The 21,974-nt window shown below is 37.6% G+C and overlaps 1 protein-coding gene across 1 annotated transcript; it reads left to right on the top strand.

Annotated features, from left to right (window-relative positions):
* Window positions 1–854: 854 nt before the first annotated feature.
* On the top strand, window positions 855–2,815 carry LOC114098020 (kinesin-like protein KIF18B). The gene is given in 2 exon segments (XM_034637255.2): window positions 855–2,640; window positions 2,643–2,815. Coding segments are annotated over 2 exon segments (1,953 nt in total). The 5' UTR covers window positions 855–860.
* Window positions 2,816–21,974: the final 19,159 nt, after the last annotated feature.

Below are 21,974 nucleotides of genomic sequence, written 5' to 3'. Positions count from 1 at the left end.
AAAAAAAAAAAGAAAGAAACTATAGAACTCAGTAGTACAATCAATAATTAAGACTTAACAAACATATATAGAATATTTCATACATCAAAGAGCAAATACATTTTCTTCTCAGTAGCACAAGAATCCTTCTCTAAAACAGACCGCATGTTATGACACAAAGCAACTCTTAGCAAATACAAAAAAAAAAAAAAAAATAGAGATACTACCTTGCCTTTTATTGGATCATAATGGAATGGAATTAGAAATTAATAACAAAATAAAAATAGACACTACTCCAACACCTGGAGACTAAAATAATACACCATTGAATGACCAATGGATAGCAGAAGGCATAAGGGAGGAGATTAAAAAAAATTCTTAGAGGTAATTGAGAACACTGTACAACACAATCTCTGGGACACTAGGAAAGTTCATTGCATTGAGCTTATTTATTTAAAAAAAAAAAAAGTCAACAATTAAATGACCTAACATTAAATCTCAAACCCCGAGAAAAAAAGAAGAAAAAAATCAGCACCCAAAGAAGAAGACAATTTGAACGTGCCGGGTGGGGTGAAGGTTGGACCTGGTAGGGAAGGGTGTGCTGAGCGAGCTCCTGAGTCTGAGCGCTTCCGTTTGTAGCAGAGGGATCTCCACACTAGCGGCAACACCAGCGGCGGGGAGCCCGTCAAAGGTAAGCTTTGCCCATGGTGGAGTAGGCCCTGCGGGATCCTGCGCTGGGTCTCCGACATGCGGACCCAGTTGCTCTGGGACGGGAGCCTGAGCCAGCCCGCTGAGGCAGAATGTGAAAGAACAGCACAATCACCGAACTCTGCCGCTGCGCCAGCAAGTCCTGGGCGGACCCCTCTGAACCAGGTGTTGCCATGGTGATGGCTGTGCAGGACAACATGGTGCAGGTGGTGGTGCGGGTGCGACCCCCCACCCCTCGGGAGTTGGAGAGTCAGCGGTGGCCTGTGGTTCAAGTGGTGGACGAGCGGGTGCTGGTGTTTGACCCTGAGGAACCTGATGGGGGCCTCAAATGGGGTGGTACCCATGACGGCCCCAAGAAGAAGGGCAAGGACCTGACATTTGTCTTCGACCGGGTCTTTGGTGAGAAGGCCACCCAACAGGACATGTTCCAGCACACCACGTGCAGAATCCTGGACAGCTTCCTCCAGGGCTACAACTGTTCAGTGTTTGCCTATGGGGCTACTGGGGCTGGGAAGACACACACCATGCTGGGAAAGGAGGGGGACCCTGGCATCGTGTACCTGACCACCATGGAACTGTACAGGCGTTTTGAGGCCTGCCAGGAGGAGAAGCAATTCGAGGTGCTCATCAGCTACCTGGAGGTGTACAATGAACAGATCCATGACCTCCTGGAGCCCAAGGGACCCCTAATCATCCGCGAGGACCCTGACAAGGGTGTGGTGGTGCAAGGACTTTCTTTCCACCAGCCAGCCTCAGCTGAGCAGCTACTGAAGATGCTGACCAGGGGGAACCACAACCGCACCGAGCACCCCACAGATGCCAATGCTGCTTCCTCCCGTTCCCATGCCATCTTCCAGATCTTTGTGAAGAAACAGGACCGAGTCCCAGGACTCACTCAGGCCCTGCAGGTTGCCAAGATGAGCCTGATTGACCTGGCTGGCTCAGAGCGGTCATCCAGCAGCAGTGCCAAGGGGGAGCGACTGCGGGAGGGTGCCAACATCAACCGTTCTCTGCTGGCCCTCATCAATGTCCTCAATGCCCTGGTGGATGCAAAGGGCCGCAAGTCTCACGTGCCCTACCGAGACAGCAAACTGACCCGCCTGCTGAAGGACTCCATTGGGGGCAACTGCCGCACAGTGATGATTGCTGCCATCAGCCCCTCTAGCCTGGCCTACAAGGACACTTACAACACCCTCAAATATGCTGACCGGGCCAAAGAGATCAGACTCACGCTGAAGAGCAACGTGGTCAGTCTAGACTGTCACATCAGCCAGTATGCCACCATCTGCCAACAGCTCCAGGCTGAGGTGGCCTCCCTAAGGAAGAAGCTTCAAGCGTATGAGGCAGGAGCCCAGGCCCCACAGCAGGGCTTCCCACAGCCCCCCAAGTTGAGCCCTCAACAGCAACACCTTCCTAGCTCCCCTTTACTGTCCCGTCCCCGCAGCCAGCCCTGGACCCCAAAACTCCACATGGGTTCTGGAGATCTTCAAGCGGGGAACCTGGGGACAGAGGCCCAGGAACAGAGGGTCATAGAAGAAAGCTCTTCAGACCAGGAGCAGATCCCAGAGGATAAGGATGAAGACCCTACTGAGGTTCCAACCCAGACACTGGAGCAGAACCTCAGACCCCCACTGTCAGAGTCTGCTGGTCTGACCCTGCAGCCTAAGCCAGTGGCCAGCCACCTATCACCACAGAACCTGGATGAGGATCGTTATAAGCACTTGGCCCTACAGGTGCTGTGCCTGGCCCAGAAACAGTATTCCCTGCTGCAGGCAGCCAACCTCCTGACCCCTGACATGATTACTGAGTTCGAGACCCTGCAGCAGCTGGTGCAAAAAGAGAAAGCTGAGCCTGGAGACAAGACCTCCAGGACTCCTGGCCAGGCTGGGAGGGCCTCCCTGATGCAGGAGCTGTGTTCAGCCTCAAAGTCTCCAGGGTACTGTGGCCCTGTGACCAAACAATGACAAGAAGATTGAGTGGCCTCATGCACACTCTGGGGATCCCACCTGAGCCTGATTGCACCCCAGCCTCAGCATCTCGATAGCCCACAGAGAAGAAGAGAAAGAGCACAAGCCTCACAGAGCCAGACAGTCCCCTAGCCCCAAAGCTGCTGACCAAGCGCCAGTGACAGTGTACATATTCATTTGTGAGTATTAATGTGTTAATATTTAAAGGTTGCTGCCTGTTTCCCCCTCATTTCCAAAGCCCACCATCAGGCCAGGGGCTCTTTTGGGCTCTGTTCCCTACCCATGTCTAACACAGAGCTCTGTGCAGGGATAGCTGTTGCCTCAGTGGAGGGTGAGGCCGGTGGGGGTGTTCTAGGGAGTCACATCTTGGCTCTTCATGGTTTCTGAGAGGGGAATCTTTAGCCCCACCCTGGCCCCTGTCCTGGTTATGATGGAGCTAATGATGGTGCCTTGATTTACAGAGGAAGCCAACTTTATTAATCTTTACCTATTATACATAAAAAGTATAAGAAGAAAGGAGAATGAATGCAGCCTTAATGTTACCACTCAGGTATAAATGCTAGTGATTCCAGGATTTACACCCTCCTGCTTCTTGATTTATGCATATATGTGTGTGTGTGTGTATACACACACACACATACCCACATTTACACACATATATGATGTATTTTTTACTATAATAATTAATAAACCATTTCCATCCTTAAAAAAAAGAAGTAGCAGACAGGAAATAATTAAAATCAGAGCTGAAATCAATAAAATTGAAACAAAAAAAGAAACAATTCAAAAAATGAAAAGATGGTTCCTTGAAAAAATAAATAAAATTGATAAACCCTTAGGCATACTAATGAAGAGAAGTAGAGAGGAAACTCAAAATTACTAAAATTTGTGATTAAAAAAAGGAAATATCATGATGGACAGTATTGAAATTACAGATGATAATAAAACTATTTTGAAAATTTATACTCCAGTAAAATAGAAAATCTCAAAGATATTGACAAACTTCTAGAGACATATGACCTAACCAAACTGAATCAGAACATAAACAATTTAAACAGATTGATTTTAAGCAATGTAATTGAAGACACAATCAAAAACCTAGCAACTAAGAAAAGCCCAGGACCAGAGAAATTCTTAGCTGAGTTCTTGAAGCCCTTTAAAGAAGAATTAACATCAATACTTTTCAAATTATTCCATGAAATAGAAAAGAAGGGAGTCATTCCAAACTCATTCTATGAAGCTAGTATCACCCTGATAACAAAACCAGGCAAAGGCACATCAAGGAAAGAAAACTTCAGACCAATATCCCTGATGAATATAGATGTAAAAATTATCAACAAAATTCTGACAAGTTGCATATAAAACATATTAAAAAGATGGTGCAACACAATCAAGTTCGACATACAGAAATCAATAAATGTAACTCACCATATCAATAGACTTAAAGATAAGAATCATGATCTCCTAAAGAGATGCAGAGAAAGTATTTAACAAAATCTAGCACCCACTCCTGTTCAAACCACTGGAAAAGCTAGGGATAGTAGCAATATATCTCAACATTGTAAAAGCTATCTATGCTAAACCCAAGGCCAGGATCATTCTAAACGGAGAAAAATTGAAAACATTCCCTCTAAGAATTGGAACAAGATAGGGATGCCCTCTTTTACCACTTCTATTCAACATAGTCCTATCCATAGCAATTAAACTGACCAAAGAAAAATTAAAGGGATATGCAGAGAAAAAGAAGAACTATCACTATTTGCCTACAACATGGTTCTATATTTAGAGGATCCAAAAAATTCCACCAGCAAACTTCTAGCACTAATAAAGGAATTCAGCAAAGTGACAGGATATAAAATCAACACCTATAAATCAAATGCATTTCTATACGTCAGTGATGAATCCTCTGAAAGAGAAATTAGGAAAATTACCCCATTTACAATAGCCTCAAAAAATAAATAAATAAAAACAAAACACTTGGAAATCAATCTATCAAAAAGGTGAAAGACCTCTACATGAAAACTACAGAACGCTAAAGAAAGAAACTGAAGAAGACCTAAGAAGATGGAAAGATCTCCCTTGTTCTTGGATAGGCAGAATTAATATTGTCAAAATGGCCATACTACCAAAAGCATTATACAAATTTAATCCAATTACAATTAAAATCCCAACAACATTCCTCATAGAAATAGAAAAAGAAATCAATCATGAAGTTCATTTGGAAAAATAATAGACTCAGAATAGCCAAAGCAATCCTTAACAAGAAAAGTGAAGCAAGGGGCATCACAATAACACATCTTAAACTATACTACAGAGCAATGGTAACAAAACCAGCATGGTATTGACACCAAAATAGACATGAAGACCAATGGTACGGATAGAAGACACAGAGACAAACCCACATAAATACAGTTATCTCATACTAGACAAAGGCACCAAAAACATACACTGGAGAAAAGATAGTGTCTTCAACAAATGATGCTGGGAAAACTGGAAATCTATATGCAGAAAAATGAAATTAAATCCTTATCTTTTTTTTAAAGAGAAAGAGAGAGAGAGAGAGAATTTTAATATTTATTTATTTATTTTTCTTTAGTTTTCGGCGGACACAACATCTTTGTTTGTATGTGGTGCTGAAGATTGAACCCGGGCCACACGCATGCCAGGCAAGCGCGCTACCGCTTGAGCCACATCCCCAGCCCAAAATCCTTATCTTTTACCATGCACAAACTCAAAGTGGATCAAGGACCCAGAAATTAAACCAGAGACCCTGCATCTAACAGTAGAAAGAGTAGGCCCAAATTTTCAACATGTTGGCTTAGAAACTGACTTTCTTAAGAAGACTCCTAATGTGCAAGAAATAAAAATAAGAATCAATAAATTGGATAATTCAAACTAAAATGTTTCTTCTCAGCAAAGGAAACAATCAAGAACATGATGAGAGAGGCTACAGAATGGAAAAAAAATGTTTACCACACACACACATCAGGTAAAGCACTAATTTGCAAGATATATATAGAACTCAAAAACTTAACACTAAAAAAACAAATAACCCAATCAATAGATGTTCTATGGAACTGAGCAGACACTTCATAGAAGATATACAATTGATCAACAAATATATGAAAAAAGGTTCATCTCTAGCAATTAGAGAAATACAAATCAAAATTACTCTGAGATTTTGTCTCACTCCAGTCAGAATGGTAGTTATCAAGAATACAAGTAACAATAAGTGTTGGTGAGAACGTGGGGGGGAAGTACACTCATATATTGCAGGTGGGATGGCAAATTGGTGCAACCACTCTAGAAAGCAGTATGGAGATTCCTTAGAAAACTTGGAATGGAGCCACCATTTGACCCAACTATCCCATTACTAGGTCATTACTCAAAGGATTTAAAATCATCATACTACAGTGATGTAGCCACATCCATGTTGATAGTAGCTCAATTCAGAATAGCTAAACTGTGGAACCAAGCTAGATGCCCCTCAGTGGATAAATGAATAAAGAAACTGATATATATATACACACACACACACACACACACACACACACACTATGGAATACTACTAATCCTTAAAGAGGAATGAAATTATGGCATTTGCAGGTAAATGGATGGAGTTGGAAAATATCATGCTAAGTGAAGTAAGCCAATCCCAAAAAACTAAAAGCCAAATGTTTTCTCTGGTAAGTGGATGCTGATCCATAATGGGGTAGGGGTGCATGGGAAGAATGGAGAAATTTTATTTAGGCAAAGGGGAGGGAGTGGAAGTGAAGGGGCCTGCAGGTAGGAAATATGGTGAAATGAAACAGACATCATTACCCTAAGTACATGTATGATGACACAAATGGTGTGACTCTGCTTCTTGTACAACTAGAGAAGTAAAAATTTGTGCTCCATTTGTGTCCAATGAGTCAAATACTTGACATTCTTCTGTCAAGTATAACTAATTAGAACAAATAATTTTTAAAATGCACATAGTGAAGCATATCCAAAATACGCAAAATCTTAAATAGAACACGACTATATTTAAGACTATATACAATGTGTTCATTCAGATACTTTTTAGAATTGGAAATAGAGCAAATATAAGTTGGTGTTGTGGAAGTAAACATAGGTGGGGTCCATTCAATAGTTATCCAAGAACAAGGATGCCCAGTGAAATAGTCTTTTTGCTTTCTATATTCCTAATACTGAGAAGCATGAATTGAGCAATTTCAATCTGATTCAGAAGAGCAACCAAAACCAAATAGTGGTGGAATTATTTCTGGTTCTTTAGCACAGTAGAGTAACTACTAGTCAAAACAATCTATGAACTATTTCAAGGTGACTAGAAGAGTAGAAAATTCCCAACACCAAAAAAAAAAAAGATTAATAGTTGAAGAGATGGAAATGCTTATTACGCTGATTTGATTTATTATACATTGTTTATATGTACTGTATTGCCATAATAATTTACCCCATAAAGATGTACAAATATGGCCCACATGGAGGACACAAAGGATGTGAAGCTCCCCAAGCCCCCTACATCCCTCAAGGGATGACTGTTGTGCTGCTGTGATCCTTCACCTCCTGTAGATGCATCCTGACCTATCTCCACATTTGTACACTGAAGATGCAACATCTTGATTAATTTGCTTAAGGAATGTTCCTCAAATTACACCATTTCAAAATGTTTTGGCCATTGCCGTGCTCTTGATTGAAAGATGAGAAAATCCTTGAAGAATGAATACCTGGAGAAGAGGAACAGCATGAAGACTCAAGGCAACGTGATGAGAAAGACATTTTTCTGTCCTCTAGAACAATCAGAAAAATAAGTTTCATTTTTACCAGATGTCTTGGGTGAGAGAAAGACTAAGAACTTTTGGTTGGTATCTGAAAGAATTCTTTCTTATTTGATCTCCAGAATCCTTTGACTGGAAAGTGACCCATGAGGAATCAAATCAATGGAGAAATATGAAAACCTGGATTTGGAATATTTGTTGAGCAGAGCCTTTAGTAGATCAATTCCACCAACACACCTGACTTCCTCAATGTTTCTTCCCTTTGTCTACATCCACGTAATATTTAATGATTTATCACCACCAGTAAAGTCATTTAAGCAACAAAAAATGTTCAAATATTATGTATCAATAAAAAAGAAATTGTAAAAATTTGATTCAATTAAAATTGCAAATTCAAATTCCTTTTCTTTTGATTGAAAAACTTTTTACTAGATATTTCCTGGACTATTTAATTATATGAGGTATTAAATTTCCTACTCTGCATATGCCAGTGTTGATTTTCATTTTCTGGAGCTTGCAATCAAGAGTCCTGAATACAACGTTATCAGTACATAGCTCTCCATGAACTTACAGCTCTACAGACAATAAGTTGTGATTATATTTTAAAAGATTAACTAAAACACCAAACAGTACCAACATACAAGTTCAGCTTATTAAGCAATCAAAGCTAACCTTTTTACTAGGTCACATGAATAAATTTGGCTTCTGGAGTATATATCAATTTTTAGTCAGTCCCCAAAATCTTTATCTTTTCTTCTCACCAGAGATCTATTTTCCCCAAGCCCTCGCTCTTCTTCCAAGAACTGCTTTGTTATAATTTGAACCTAGAATATCCCTCAAAGGCTCATATGAAAGTGATTTAATCATGGAGACTCTGACCTCATCAATGCATTAATCCATTGCTGCCATTAACAACTTAATGGCATCAATGGATTAATTTTTGCTAAAGCCAAAATTGGGGGGAAGAAACACCTCAATCCTTTTAAGCTGCTATATATTGCCTTAAGTATGAAATATGGACACTGAAAAACTATATTATTTTAGCAGTAAATAATACTTGAATAATAGAAATCACTTCTACTTCAAAGCAGAATGAATAACATTTATCCCTTAGTAATTCTGGAAGAAAAAGTTCTTAATAATGCACATTGGAAAAATAGCATTGAGAGGCACATTCTGTGAACTTACCAAGCATTTTTGTTCATACATATTGCACCAAAGGAATTTTTTTGGTATCTGATTTTTATGGTTTAGATATGACGTGCTTCCCAAAATCTTATGTGTGAGACAATGTAAGGTGAAATGATTAGACTACGGAAGACTAATCTCCCTCTCCTCTCCCCACTCCCCCCTGTTGATAGGTGGTGTATACTGCAGAAGGTAGGGCCTACTTAGAAGAAACAGGTCACCAGGGATATGTCCTTGAAGGATATATCTTGTCCTCAGTACTTTTCTCAGACTCAAAGCAATACAGCCAGCTAACCATGTACTATTACCTCTGAAACCATGAGCCAAAATAAACCATGAGCCTTTCCTCCTCTGCATTGTTTTTCTCAGGCATTTGTCACAGCAATAAAAAGCTAACTAATATATGCTCCTTCCCTTACTCCAGCCACATAATTCCCACAGCAACTGCCAACAATGTTCTTAAGCCACTAAGGATAGTAGAAAACAATGGAAGACAAAACCAATGAATGGAGAGAAACATCATTTAAGTCCTTAGACTAAAAGGGACCTGAAAGCCAGACACATTTCCTGCACTATTTAATTATATGAGGTATTATATTTCCTACTCTGCATATGCCAGTTTTGATTTTCATTTTCTGGAGCTTGCAGTCGAGAGTCCTGATACAATGTATCAGTACATAGCTCTCCATGAATTTGCAGCTCTACAGACAATAAGTTGTGATTATATTTAAAAAAATTAACAAAAACATACCAACATATGAGTCCAGCTTATTAAGCAATCAAAGCTAAGCTTCAAGTGCATTAAATTCTACAAACAGCCAAATTAAAAGAACACATTCTTCTCAAATTATGTTGTTTTTAAGCTATGAAGTAGAACAAGAGAAAGCTTTTATCTATTTCATTTTCTGAGTTAACAGGAAATGAGGGTGACATTCATTTCTTTCTTAGTACACATAGTGACTAGTTTCATTTCCATCAAACTTGTCTATGGGAAACCGTTAACACTGACTATCAGCCTACCATCCTATCATTTGACATGCCTGGAAAGTCTCAGTATGAAATCATGCAATATATTTGGGAGATCACAAATGTGACCCTCAAAACACTGCTCAGGCAATCAGAAAAGCAAACATTTCTGAAAATCAAGATCACCATACCCTCTCCCCCATCAGATATTTTTTGTGTGTTTTTATTTTAATTTAAGAAGGTGACTCTGATGTCTCATTACTGTTTTACTAAAGCATTCATGAATACCAGTCAGAAACAAAGTAGATGATAGCCAAAAGTGAATTAAAAGACCAAATAAAATTTTTGCTTAATTATGCATTAAAATTTGCTAGGAAGGCACAGTTCAAAAACAAAATAAATTATGTATGAATTGAGTTATGTTACTGCTTTGATGTCAAAACCAAAATGTATCATAGAGTTCACAGGCAGAGTTGTTAGTAAATACAAGAGAGAGAGAGAGAGAGAGAGAGAGAGAGAGAGAAGAAGGAATTAAGTTTGATTATTTTCATGAAAAGTTTTATCTAATTTGTTTTCCCCTTTTCTACTTAAAACTATGACTACATAAATTTGATTGTTTGAAGTCATGCTTCATGATTTTAAATCAATATGCAATAAACCTTGAGGAATAAGAAGTCTTTATATACCCCATAGACTGGTACATAATAAAAAATAATAATGAAAATAATGAGGTCATGCTAAAATTTTATACTATGTACAATCTACCTCATGAAGGTAGGGACAGAAAGAATCTGGAGAAGTCTCTAGCAAAAATAATGGGCCTATGTAATCTTCCTCAGTCAAGGTGTCAGGGGACATGGCATTTGATCAGTTTCAGAGCAGATCATCAAGTAAAAATGAGGGGTAAGTGTATTTTAAACAGAGGGAACACAATGGTTCTCAATGACAGAGTTGTTCTCCCCAGAGAACATTTGGCAATGTCTAGAGATATTTGGGGTTTTCACAACTAAGAGGGTGCTATTTATATACAGAGGGCAGAGGACAGGGAACTGCTAAATATCCTAAATGCACAGGACAACCATCCACAACAAAGAATCACCTGAGCAAAAAATGTCAATAGTATCAAGGATGAGAAACCCTAAAACAGAAGTGAAGGAGTGGGTAGAAATCAATGAATATTTCGAAGAACAGTATATCAGTTGTACACTAGTTATCTATTAGTCCTCTACAAATTACCACCATTTTTGTAGCTTAAAACAACACACATTTATTATCTCAGTAAACTTCTGAGAATTAGCAATCTGGGCACAGATTATCTTTCTGGGTCTTCTGCTTAAGGACTGCAATCTGTTTAGAAGGTTACAAAGTTCTGGCCAGGGCTGAGAGTCTCTTCTGAGGCTTGACTGGGAAAGGATCCAGTTTGAGCCACACACGGTGATTAAAAGAATTCAGTTGCTTGCAGTTCTCAGACTGAGACCCTCAGTTTCCTTCTGGCTGCTAGCAGAGGTTGCCCCCAGTTCCTTCCCATATCAGCCTTTCTAGGGCAGCTCACAACATGGCAGCTTGTTTCATCAGAAACAGTGAAGAAGAGAGCCTGTTGATTCTAAAGATAGCTTTACACATGCCTGGCAAAAATAGGTACAAAAAAAATTGTTGTTGAATTAAGATGAAATAAACAACAGATCATTGACTGATGGGTGAAGCATCTTATTTAATTGCTAAGTAACCTGAAGTTTTTGTAGATAAAATTGTTATGGTTTGGATATTAGGTACTCTGAAAAACTCATGTGGTAGACAATGCAGAAGTGTTCAGAGGTGAAATGATTTGATTATGAGAGCTGTACCCTCATCAGTGGATTGATACATTTGATGCAATAGTAATTTTAAAGGTCTACTCAGTTGTAAATGTAAGCAGGTAAGGTATGATGAGTGACAGTAGATCACTGTCATGCCCTTGGGGATTATATTTTGTCCCTGGCTCCTCATGCTCCTCACATTCTCTTCCCTTCTCTCTCTCTCTCTCTCTCTCTCTCTCTCTCTCTCTCTCTCTCTCCCTCCCTCCCTCCCTCCCTCCCTCTCTCTCCTGGATGCCATGAGAGGAGCAGCTCTTCTCTGCATGCCCTCCTGCTGTGATATTCTGCCTTACCCCATGCATAGAGCAATGGAGTCAGCCAACCATGAACTGAACCTCTAAAACTGTGAGCCCAAAATAAACTTTTCCTCCTCTAAGTTGTTCTTGTCAGGTCTTTTTGTCACAGTGATGAAAGCTGACTAACACAAAATATATTCAGAAGGCTTTTAATAAAATAGAGTAAAAAAGTCATAAAATATATGATGATCAACAAGAAACTTTGAAGGAAGGCACATTAAGGCTAAATCAAAATCATAATAAGAGAGCTAATATCAATTCAAGGACTTCTATGCATTGGGTAATTCTTAGACATAAATGCTCATGACAAACTGCATTTTACAGATGAGAAACATGAAGCTCTAGAAGTTTGTATAACTCTAGAAAAGGCTCAAGATTGCACTTCTAGAAAACTGGAGTCAGGAGCTCAGCAGACCCTTTCCCTAAGAGACGGGGTGGGTTGGGGGGGGATATTAACTGGTGAAAAATATAAAAAACAAAATAGCAATTTAAAGTCTCTCATTTAAAGGAAGAAACGAAGCAATATGTTTTAAAAACAGTATATCAGTTATCTATTACTTACTTGTTCTTTAAACACTACCACAAATATAACAGCTTAAACAGCATACATTTATTATCTCAGTGAATTGATGTGGGCACAGAAATAATCTGGGCACAGATTATTTCACTTGTTTTAAGAACATACATCAAATGGTGTAACATTCATTCAAGAATATCTGATAGGCAAAAGGCTGTACCTTTGAGTCATGACTTGCTCCTTTGCCCTCCAGCCCAGCTCTGTATTATAGAAGCTCCACCCCAAGCCCTCTGCTCCAGGCAGGTACAGCCAAAAAGACAGAAGTTTCATCTTCCCCTAACGCCTAGTTACAGGTAGCCCCAGGAGGAACAGGCTGGCAGCATTTCTCACCTCACCCCTCCCCAGCTCTGTGTTGCAGAAGCTCTATTTCAGCTCTATTTCTCTGTGGCAGAGAGTACAAGGACCTCCTTCCTTCAGGAAGGCCCTATATTCTCCTCACCCCAGCTTGTTCACATTGCAGAAATTCCACACAGGAAGGACAACAACAGAACACCAGGGCTGCCACACCTCCCCCTGGATCCATCTGAAGAGTGGGAGTGTCATTAAGGAAAAGCAAGCTTCTACCCCCCAGTTCTGGTACAGTGGCTTGGGTTGTGCACAGGGGGAAACGCAGGCCATGGGACAAAGAACACCGCAGCTCCAGGAGGACTGACTGTAATCATGAAGAACTCTGTTTAGGAAAAATTGGAGATTTTGATGGGGAGGTGATTTTTAAAGAAAGACTGAAAATCCCCAAAATTTGGCTCCAAATTCCTTGCTGCTTTTCACTTTGTCTGCCATCAGGATGAAGAAAAAGTAAGACAGACAAATATATTAGAGGGTGGTAAGGATCTATTTAGGAAACAATAAATCCTATTTGAATAAATCTCATTCCTTAAAAGTACAAAAGGTAAATCACTAGGCTAAAAAGAATAAGTTCTCAAGATAATTTTCTTTGTTTTTAAGATAATTTTCTATAAGCATTTTCCATTTGATTTTTTAAAAACTGCATCCTTAGCAAAAAAAAAAAAAAATCAGGTCTGGCATTTATGCTTCATTTATTAGTTTTCAATTAATTATAAAATGTTACAATTTAATAAGCCCTAAGTGTTCTTCATTTCCTATATTCCTTAGTCAAGTAAATATTTTGGACTGCCTGTAGCAAGATAATTTTTTCTCTTATTCTATATTTATTAGAACAAAAAGTGTGTCTTTCATGTTAATATTGACCTAAAATTATGTTACACAAAAATGTATTTTATGGGAAAATCAGTAACCAATTAAGAATGAAATTATCATCAGTCAGTCATGAGTTTTAACATTTACAGATGATAATGATAAAGAAGGATGGAAGGTGACTTTGCCAAATGGTATGAATCTCAAAGTGCTCCCAAAACTTCCAGTTATCCCCAAAGTAACTTGTGAAGGCAGCCTTGAGCCCTATGCCTTTCCCCTCTGAAAAGTATAAAAGGTAAATCACTAGACCAAAAAGAATAAGTTCACAGTGAGACCATTCAGAGAGACTAAAATCCATTTCCATCACCCTCATTCTTAGAATATGCTAATAAATTTAACTTTGATTTCAGTATCTTACCTCTAAAAAATAGGGTTAGGCATGTGTATTAGTCCATTTTCTAGTGCTACAATAAAAATCCCTGAGAGTGGATACATTATTTTTAAAAGAGGTTTATTTAACTCACATTTGGAGGTTGAAAGTCACAAGATCAGGCAGCTTCATGTGTTTGAATTCTGATGAGGAGCTCTTTGGCTGAGTCACAATATGGCAGAGGAGCAGAAAGGGAATCAACCCTATGAGAAAGGGGCAAGCATATGCAGTGGCCTGGCTTTAGAACAGTTCACTCTTGCAAGAGCTAACTGGAAACTTATAAGAACTACATTAGTCCCTGCCAAGAGCAGTGTCCAGTGCCCTAATCACCTCCTACTAGTCCCTATCTCTTAAAGGTTCCTCACTGAGGACCAATTCCAGCACATGAGCCCTTGGGGGATACATATAATCATATTCAATCATAAGAGCATGGCACAGTAATCATACCAAGTTGGTGTTGTTATGTCCTAGGTTGAAATTGTCAACCCTCCTTGAGATCCCAGTGACAAATAATGCAACTCTTTGACATCCACAAGAGATAAGTATTAGTTTCCTAGATAGTTGCCAATTCTGGACTACCATAGCAGCAAATAACTTCCCCCCACAAATTATACTGAAAAATAACTTTACAAGAATCACTATAAGCACGGTACAAAGTAGAAAACAATAAAGCCATATAAATAATTAATAATAATACTGGCTAACATTGATTTTCTTTATGCTAGATATACTTTATTTGAATTAATTTTTAAAATCTTTACAAATGCTGAATTGTAAGTTTTTCTTCCTCCAGATAAATGACCCTCTTCTCCACAACAACCATAGATTACAACTTAAATTTGCATCCTAGAAGAATGGCCATATATTACATAATATAAACATTTCAGGAGGCTCACAAATGAAACCAAAAAATGAATGTGAAGGTTGATAACACATAACTTCCCTCAAACCCTCATACACTTGATCATCTCAAAGGACATTAGTATTCAATGGCTCATAATAGCTTCTTGACTGTCCTCAGTACTCCTTCAATATCTTTAAAAAAAAAAGCAAAGAAAAGGATAATAATTTTAACCCTAAGTAGGATATCCTCTCTTTCTCTTTATTTATTTTTTGTAGTTGTCAATGGACAGCATGCCCTTATTTTATTTGTTTTTATTTTATTTCTGGGCCATATTTACTCTATATCCTCAAACTTGTATTTGCTGGATCAGACCAGAACATGTGTGTGTGTGTGTGTGTGTGTGCACATGTGTATGTGTGTGTGTGTGTGAACTATCTTCTCCACTTGACATTAAAGAAGTCTCCTCTTATTTCTCCAAGTCAGAAGGGTTGTTTAAGGCCTTGCAACTCACAGTGCAGTTCATGAACCAGAGGCAACTGTTTTCCTGGGAGCTGTTAGAAAAGCAGAATCTCTGACTCTCTCCAAGGCCTGCTGTACAGTTTAACAAGACCCCTAGGAGATCTATACATACATTACAATTTGGGTTTGAATGTATCCCCAAAAAGTTTTGTGGTGAAAGCTTTCTCCCCAGAGAACAGTGTTCACTGGGGGGTGAGAGGTAGGGCCTACTGAGAGGTGGTTAGGCCACGAGGCCTCTGCCCTCATGGATGGATTAAGGCTACTATCAAGAGAGTGGGTGTCCATGTAAATGGACAAGTTTGGTCCCCTTTTTTTCATTGGCAATTGCTCACATGGCCTCTCAGTTTCTCTGTTTCTTTCTCTACCCTCTCCCTTCCTTTTCATGCTTTGTATTGTGCTTTGAGATGACACAGCAAAAACATCTTCCTCAGATGCCAGCTTCTCCAGCCTGGACTTCCCAGCCTTAGGAACTATGAGCCAACAAATTTCTGTTCATTACAAATCACCCAGTCTGTAGTACTATGAATAGCAGCACAGAACAGACTAAGACAAGGAAGTACTATTCTGGAACACAATGGAATAATAATGGGTAGGCCTGAGCTCTAATTCCAATTCTTCCATTTATTCGTCATACTGAATTTTCACCTTCATCCATAAAGTAAGACTAAATAATAAATACCTCCAGGAGCGTTCTACAGTTTTATTTACCTATCACATCTGAAGACTCTGGCATAGAGAAGGCCTTCAATAAACATTTGTCAAATCTAGCTACCATACTAATACTAAACTACAAATAATAATGTTAGGACCATTTAGTAACCCCTAAAAAATTCTGATTTCACTTTTAAGTTAAAATTCAAATTAGTTTCACAAAGCAGTTCTGCTACCATGAGCTGAATCAGTTCATTTGATTAAGATGTGGAATTATATTCTTTGATGCTTCTTCTTACATCCTCACATGGAGATTAAAAAACAAATGGTTTCCTTCCTTTTCCTGTCTCTTCTTCCTACAACTCCTCCTTTTTTTTTCAAATGAAAAGGTAAGCCCTATGGAGAAACAAACAAATACTGAAATGACTTCTCAGGTCCTCCATGAATAATAAATAAATTAAACTCCTTCTAAGCTCCATATTTATCCCTAAAGAGACCATATAGTTAAATGGTTATGTGACAAGACAGCAACACAAAGCAAATTTGTCCATAGTACAGATGCAATGTCTTTGTAAAACCCTTGATCTTTACAAAGGGAGATACCAGCAAAACATTCAGGAGGCAGAAGCTTAATAAACTAAATGATAAAAATCTAGACAGAGAGCAGGAATAAATGTAACAAATGAAGGTAGCTTGGCTGGGTGCAGTGGCGCTCACCTGTAATCCCAGCAGTTCAGGAGGCAGAGGCAGGAGGATCTCAAGTTCAAAGCCAGCTTCAGCAAAAGCAAGGTGCTAAGCAATTCAGTGAGACCCTGTCTCTAAATAAAACACAACAACAACAAAGGCTCAGTGGTTGAGTGCCCCTGAGTTCAATCCCCAGTACCCCTAAAAAATAGATAGATAGATAGATAGATAGATAGATAGATAGATAGATAGATAGATAGATAGCTTGGAGCTACATAGCTAAAGTATGAAATATAAGTAATCAACAGCCCCAAGTGGGTACCAAAGCTACAAAATAGCAAATAATTTAATCATATCTATAATATGAAAAAATATATCTTCCGATTTTGCTTAACAATAGCTTTTTTCCATATGAATGATAATCTTATCAACAATATTAGTAGCATTTTAAACATTAATTTATAAAACATAGGTTAATTCAAATGAAAAGCAGAAACTAGTTACCTAGTTACCTCTTGCTTCTGGATCCTAAGTATGGACACTTACTGATTTTTCCAAATGCCACTAGACTAATAGTATCCAGCTAACAAATGGCAAATTTTCTGACCTCTCTGGTGTCTCTTAGGTATTCCAAAGTGGATAGGGAAATTTCACATAGAATTTGCAGTCTCCTGTGTTTCTGCTATCCATATGTTCTGTCTCTTAAAAATTCTTCTTGGCTAATTCTGCTTGGTACAGAACTCAAAAGTTGGTAATGGACTTTGGCATTCTTTGGAGTATCTTTCTCTTCAACTTCTAGTGCATAGAATGACATCTTACCTGTCTTCAAGATCCTAGCGTAACTACCACTTGAAACTCTATTCTAGTCATCAATAATGATATGTGCCCAACATTGACTATAGAGAAATGATTTCCACTCTTCCATTCTTTCCCTGAGAAGGCAGAAAGAATCCCACAGCAGAAATGTTTGAGCTCATAAGAATAAAATGCTTTGGGGCTGGGGTTGTGGCTCAAGGGGTACAGTGCATGCCTAGCATGCCTGAGGCACTGGGTTTGATCCCCAGCACCACATAAAATAAAGCTAAATAAACAAAATAAAGGTATTGTGTTCATCTACTACTAAAAATATATTTTTTAAAAAAGGATAAAGTTCTTCCAACTTTAGCACAGTATTACCATTTCCTTTCCAGGGTCAAAAGCATCCATAGGAATGAGCTGGGTACATTATTTTCCATGTTTTTTTTTTTTTTTTTTTACTGCTGCTTTATAGTTGTACATAATAGTGAGATTTGCTATTATATATTCATGCATGCACACAATATAACAATACAATTTGGCCAATATTATTCCCCAGTATTTCTTCTTTATCTCCCCTCCTCCCTCACCCTGGTCTTTTTTCCTATTGGTCTCTCTTTGATTTTCATGAGATCCCCATGCCTTTATTTTCTTTTATGCTAATTTCCACATAGGAGAGAAAACATATGACTGTCGACCTTCTGAGTTTGGCTTATTTTGTTTAACAAAATAAGATGGTCTCAAATTTCATTCATTTTTCTGCAAATGACATAATTTCATTTTTCTTTATGGTTGAAAAAAACTCATATATAATATATATATATATATATATATATATATATATATATATATATATATATATTGAGAGATATATCACATTTTATCTATTGATCTGTTGTTGGACTCCTAAACTTGTTCCATAGTTTGGTTATTATGAATAGCAATGCTATAAATATAGATATGCATGTATCCCAATGACTTTAATTCTTTAGGATAAACAACAAGGAGTAGGATAGCTGGATCACAAGGAAGTTCCATCCTAATCTTTTGAGAAATCTACTTACTGATTTCCATAGTGGGTGTACTAATTTACAATCCCACCAATAGTGTAAATGTGTTCCTTTTCCTCCACATCCTCTCCAATATTTATTATTATTTGTTATTTTTGATGACTGCCATTCTGAATGGTGTGAGATGAAATCTCAGTGTAGTTTTGATTTGAATTTCCCTAATTGCTAATGATGTTGAGCATTTTTTTTTCATGTATTTACTGGTCATTTGTATTTGTTCTTTTGAGAAGTGTCTGTTTTATTCATTTACCCACTTATTAATTGAGTTATGGGGGGGTGTAAATTTTTTTGAGCTTCTAGATATTTTGGATATTGATCCTGTCAGAAGAGTAGCTAACAAAGATTTTTCTCCCATCCTGTAGGTTCTCTTCACATTTCTAATTGTTTCCTTTGCTGTGAAGAAGTTTTTTGATTTGATGCCATCCCATTTATTAACTCTTGCCATTATTTCCTGAACTTTAGGGATCCTACTGAGAAAGTCATTGACTGCTGTTGAAGTTTCAACCCTATGTTTTCTTCTAGGGGTTGCATAGTTCCTGGTCACATTCCTAGATCTTCACTTCATTTTGACTTGATTTTCAAGCAGGGTGAGATATAAAGGTCTACTCCCATTCTTCTACACATGGATAATGAGTTTCCCCAATAGTGTTTGTTAAAAGACTGTTTTTTCTCCAATATATGTTTCTGGCACCTTTGTCAACAATCAAATGATTAGTGGGTTTGTCTCCATGTCTTTTATTGTGAACCATTCATCTAACTATCTGGTTTTTTGCCCTTACCATGCAGTTTCTGTTACTATATGAGCTGGGTAAATTTTAAAACAGTCTGTGTCCTATACTACTGCTCTCCTTCCATTGTGATAGATCCTTTATTTGTTGTGATAATCATTTTTGTCTTAGAAGCCCTGTTTTCTCTTATCTCACTCAGGTTTTCCACAAGGACCCCTATTAAACCACTTTCTATCTTTCATAAATGTCACAAATATTAAAAGTCTTACCTTGAAATCAGGAAAATTCCAGAATAGAGTTAGAAATATAGGGAAGACTAACTTTGCTAGGCCCACATTTTAAAACAAATTAATAGTGATTCCGTAATATTAGATACATGACTTTATATTAAAATGATCTTAGCATTTTGACACAAATATTTCCTCAGTCATTGACAGTACATGTCCCTGAGTTGAATCTCCGTGTCATTTGGTCAAAATATGAAAGCAAAATATAAGCCAAATAATCACAGACCACAAAGTTCCCATTGGTCACTAACCCTGTTTGCCAATTAACATAATAAATAAAAATACAGTCAATCTCTAACTTTCAATAGAACACACTTATAAAATGAAGAAATTTTGGAGAATACAAGGCCAACTTCATCTTAGGAGATAAAGAAATAAAGACTCATATAAGTGTTCATTGGTCAAAAGTCACAAGTCTTGAGCTCAAACTGGAACCTCTTGATTCTGTTTGGCTCTCCTCCTTTTGTGTATATAATTTTATAAGGATAGGTTGTGATGTTCAAAGTATTTTGCCACAATGACCCATACATTTAGTCAATGGATTTTTTTTTCTTCCTCTTCTTTCTTTTTTTTTTTTTTTTTTAACTAGGGATTCAAGCCAGAAGCATTTTGCCATTGAGCTACATCCTCAACCCTTTTTATTTTTATATTTTGAGGGTCTCACTAAATTGCCCAGGCTCACCTCAAACTTGCTATTTTGCCACTTCACGCTCCGAGTAGCTGGGACTATAGATGTGCGCCACTATGCCTGGCTTACTCAGTGGATATTATTGAGCATCTACTGTGTGCCAAATGATGTGAAAGAAAACTGATCTTTCATTCACTAAAAGGTGGAAGTAAGAGTGAAAATCTTTGTTCAAACCTTAGGTCTTCCAAACTTGATGTGCACTCCTATTTAAGAAATATAACCTAAACCTTAGCATCTTCATTCTAAAATGAATAGTTACAGTTAAGTCACCTACAAAGTCTCTTTTTGTTCTCAGAACCTGAAATTCTATTAAACAGCTGTCCGTGTACTTAAACAAACAAACAAAAACCTCATGAATAAAAACTTAAAGTTTCATAGATATTTTACCCGAAACCAAATGTAAGAAATTCACTTGGCAGATTTAGGTCATTGGATATGATCTGAAGAGTAAATTTTTTTAAAGAACAAGAGACTATGATAGATTACTGTCTGCCACTATGTCCAAACAAATCAAATGACTTTTAAATAAATGATATAGTACATACCAATATATTTGATAGCATATTTTTAGAAGATGGGAATGCAAAGTTTTATCCCTCATTCCCTTAAAAATAAATAAAAGGCTGTTTGATGGACGTAAACATTTAGAATTAAGCCCCAAAATATATTTTGTGTAGAATCTCTAATCTACTTAATAAATTAATTTGGGCACTCCATTGAACTGAACAGATCTAATAGATAATCTCTAAGGTCAACCCAGAATTTAGGTGTTCTACAAGATCTAGGTTTGCTGAGGGATAGATTTTCATGAATCTGTTAATGTATCAAGAAAATGTCCCTTTAACCAATAAAAAAAAAAAGAAAAAGAAAATGTCCAGTGTTTAGGTTTTTACAACAAGGCTAAATATATTTAAAACTTTTTTAGAGATAAATAGGATGGATGGCCATTTTTTTAATTGCAGTGAAATAAGAAACTATGTTTCACTCTAGTTTTCTCTTATAAATCTACATTTGTGGATCTCTGTTAAACAAACCCTTTCTTATTACAAATGGGAAAAGTATGTACTAAGGAATTGGGTGTTTTTTCAAACACAGTATAATGAGAGCACAGATCCTATAGTCAATTCTATTCTACGTCATTCCTGTTTTTTTTTTTTTTTAATTTAACTGAAGTATAATTGAAGCACAGTAAATAACCAATTTAAAGTATTCATGTTTATCAGTTTTGAAATTGGTAGGTAGGCAGATAGGTATTTAGAGAATATCCATAAAACCATCATTATAATCAAAATACATGCTATCATCCCAATGTTTCCTCAAGGTCCTCAGCATTCCATCCCTCCTTCTACCCAACACCAGGAGGCCAATGATTTGTTTTCAGTTACTACGCATTAGTTTGCATCTTCTAGAATTTTGTATAAATGAAATAATACAGTATATATACTCTCTTGGGCCTGGATTCTCTTATTCAGCATAATAATTTTGAGATTAATCTATATTTTTGCATATATTTTGCCTCATAGTTGGCACTTCTTGCTATCAACATTCACTTATTTTTTATTGCTGAGGAGTTTTGCATTGTATCGATATACCATACATTGTTTATTTTTTACCCTTTATAAGCTTTTAGATTATTTCCAGCTTGTGGCTATTGTAACCAAAGCTGCTATAAACATTCATATAAAAATTTTGTGTGTGTAAATATGTTTTCGTACCCTTAGGTAAAAGTGTAGAAGCAGAATGGCTGGATCATATAGTATATCTGTGTTTAACTTGAAAAATATCTGCCTGTTTTCCAAAGTAGT

Source organism: Marmota flaviventris, chromosome 8 (genome assembly GCF_047511675.1).
Source record: "Marmota flaviventris isolate mMarFla1 chromosome 8, mMarFla1.hap1, whole genome shotgun sequence".
Lineage (NCBI taxonomy): Eukaryota > Metazoa > Chordata > Mammalia > Rodentia > Sciuridae > Marmota > Marmota flaviventris.
The sequence above is the reverse complement of the archived record's forward strand: the minus strand, read 5'-3'. Positions and strand labels throughout refer to the sequence as shown.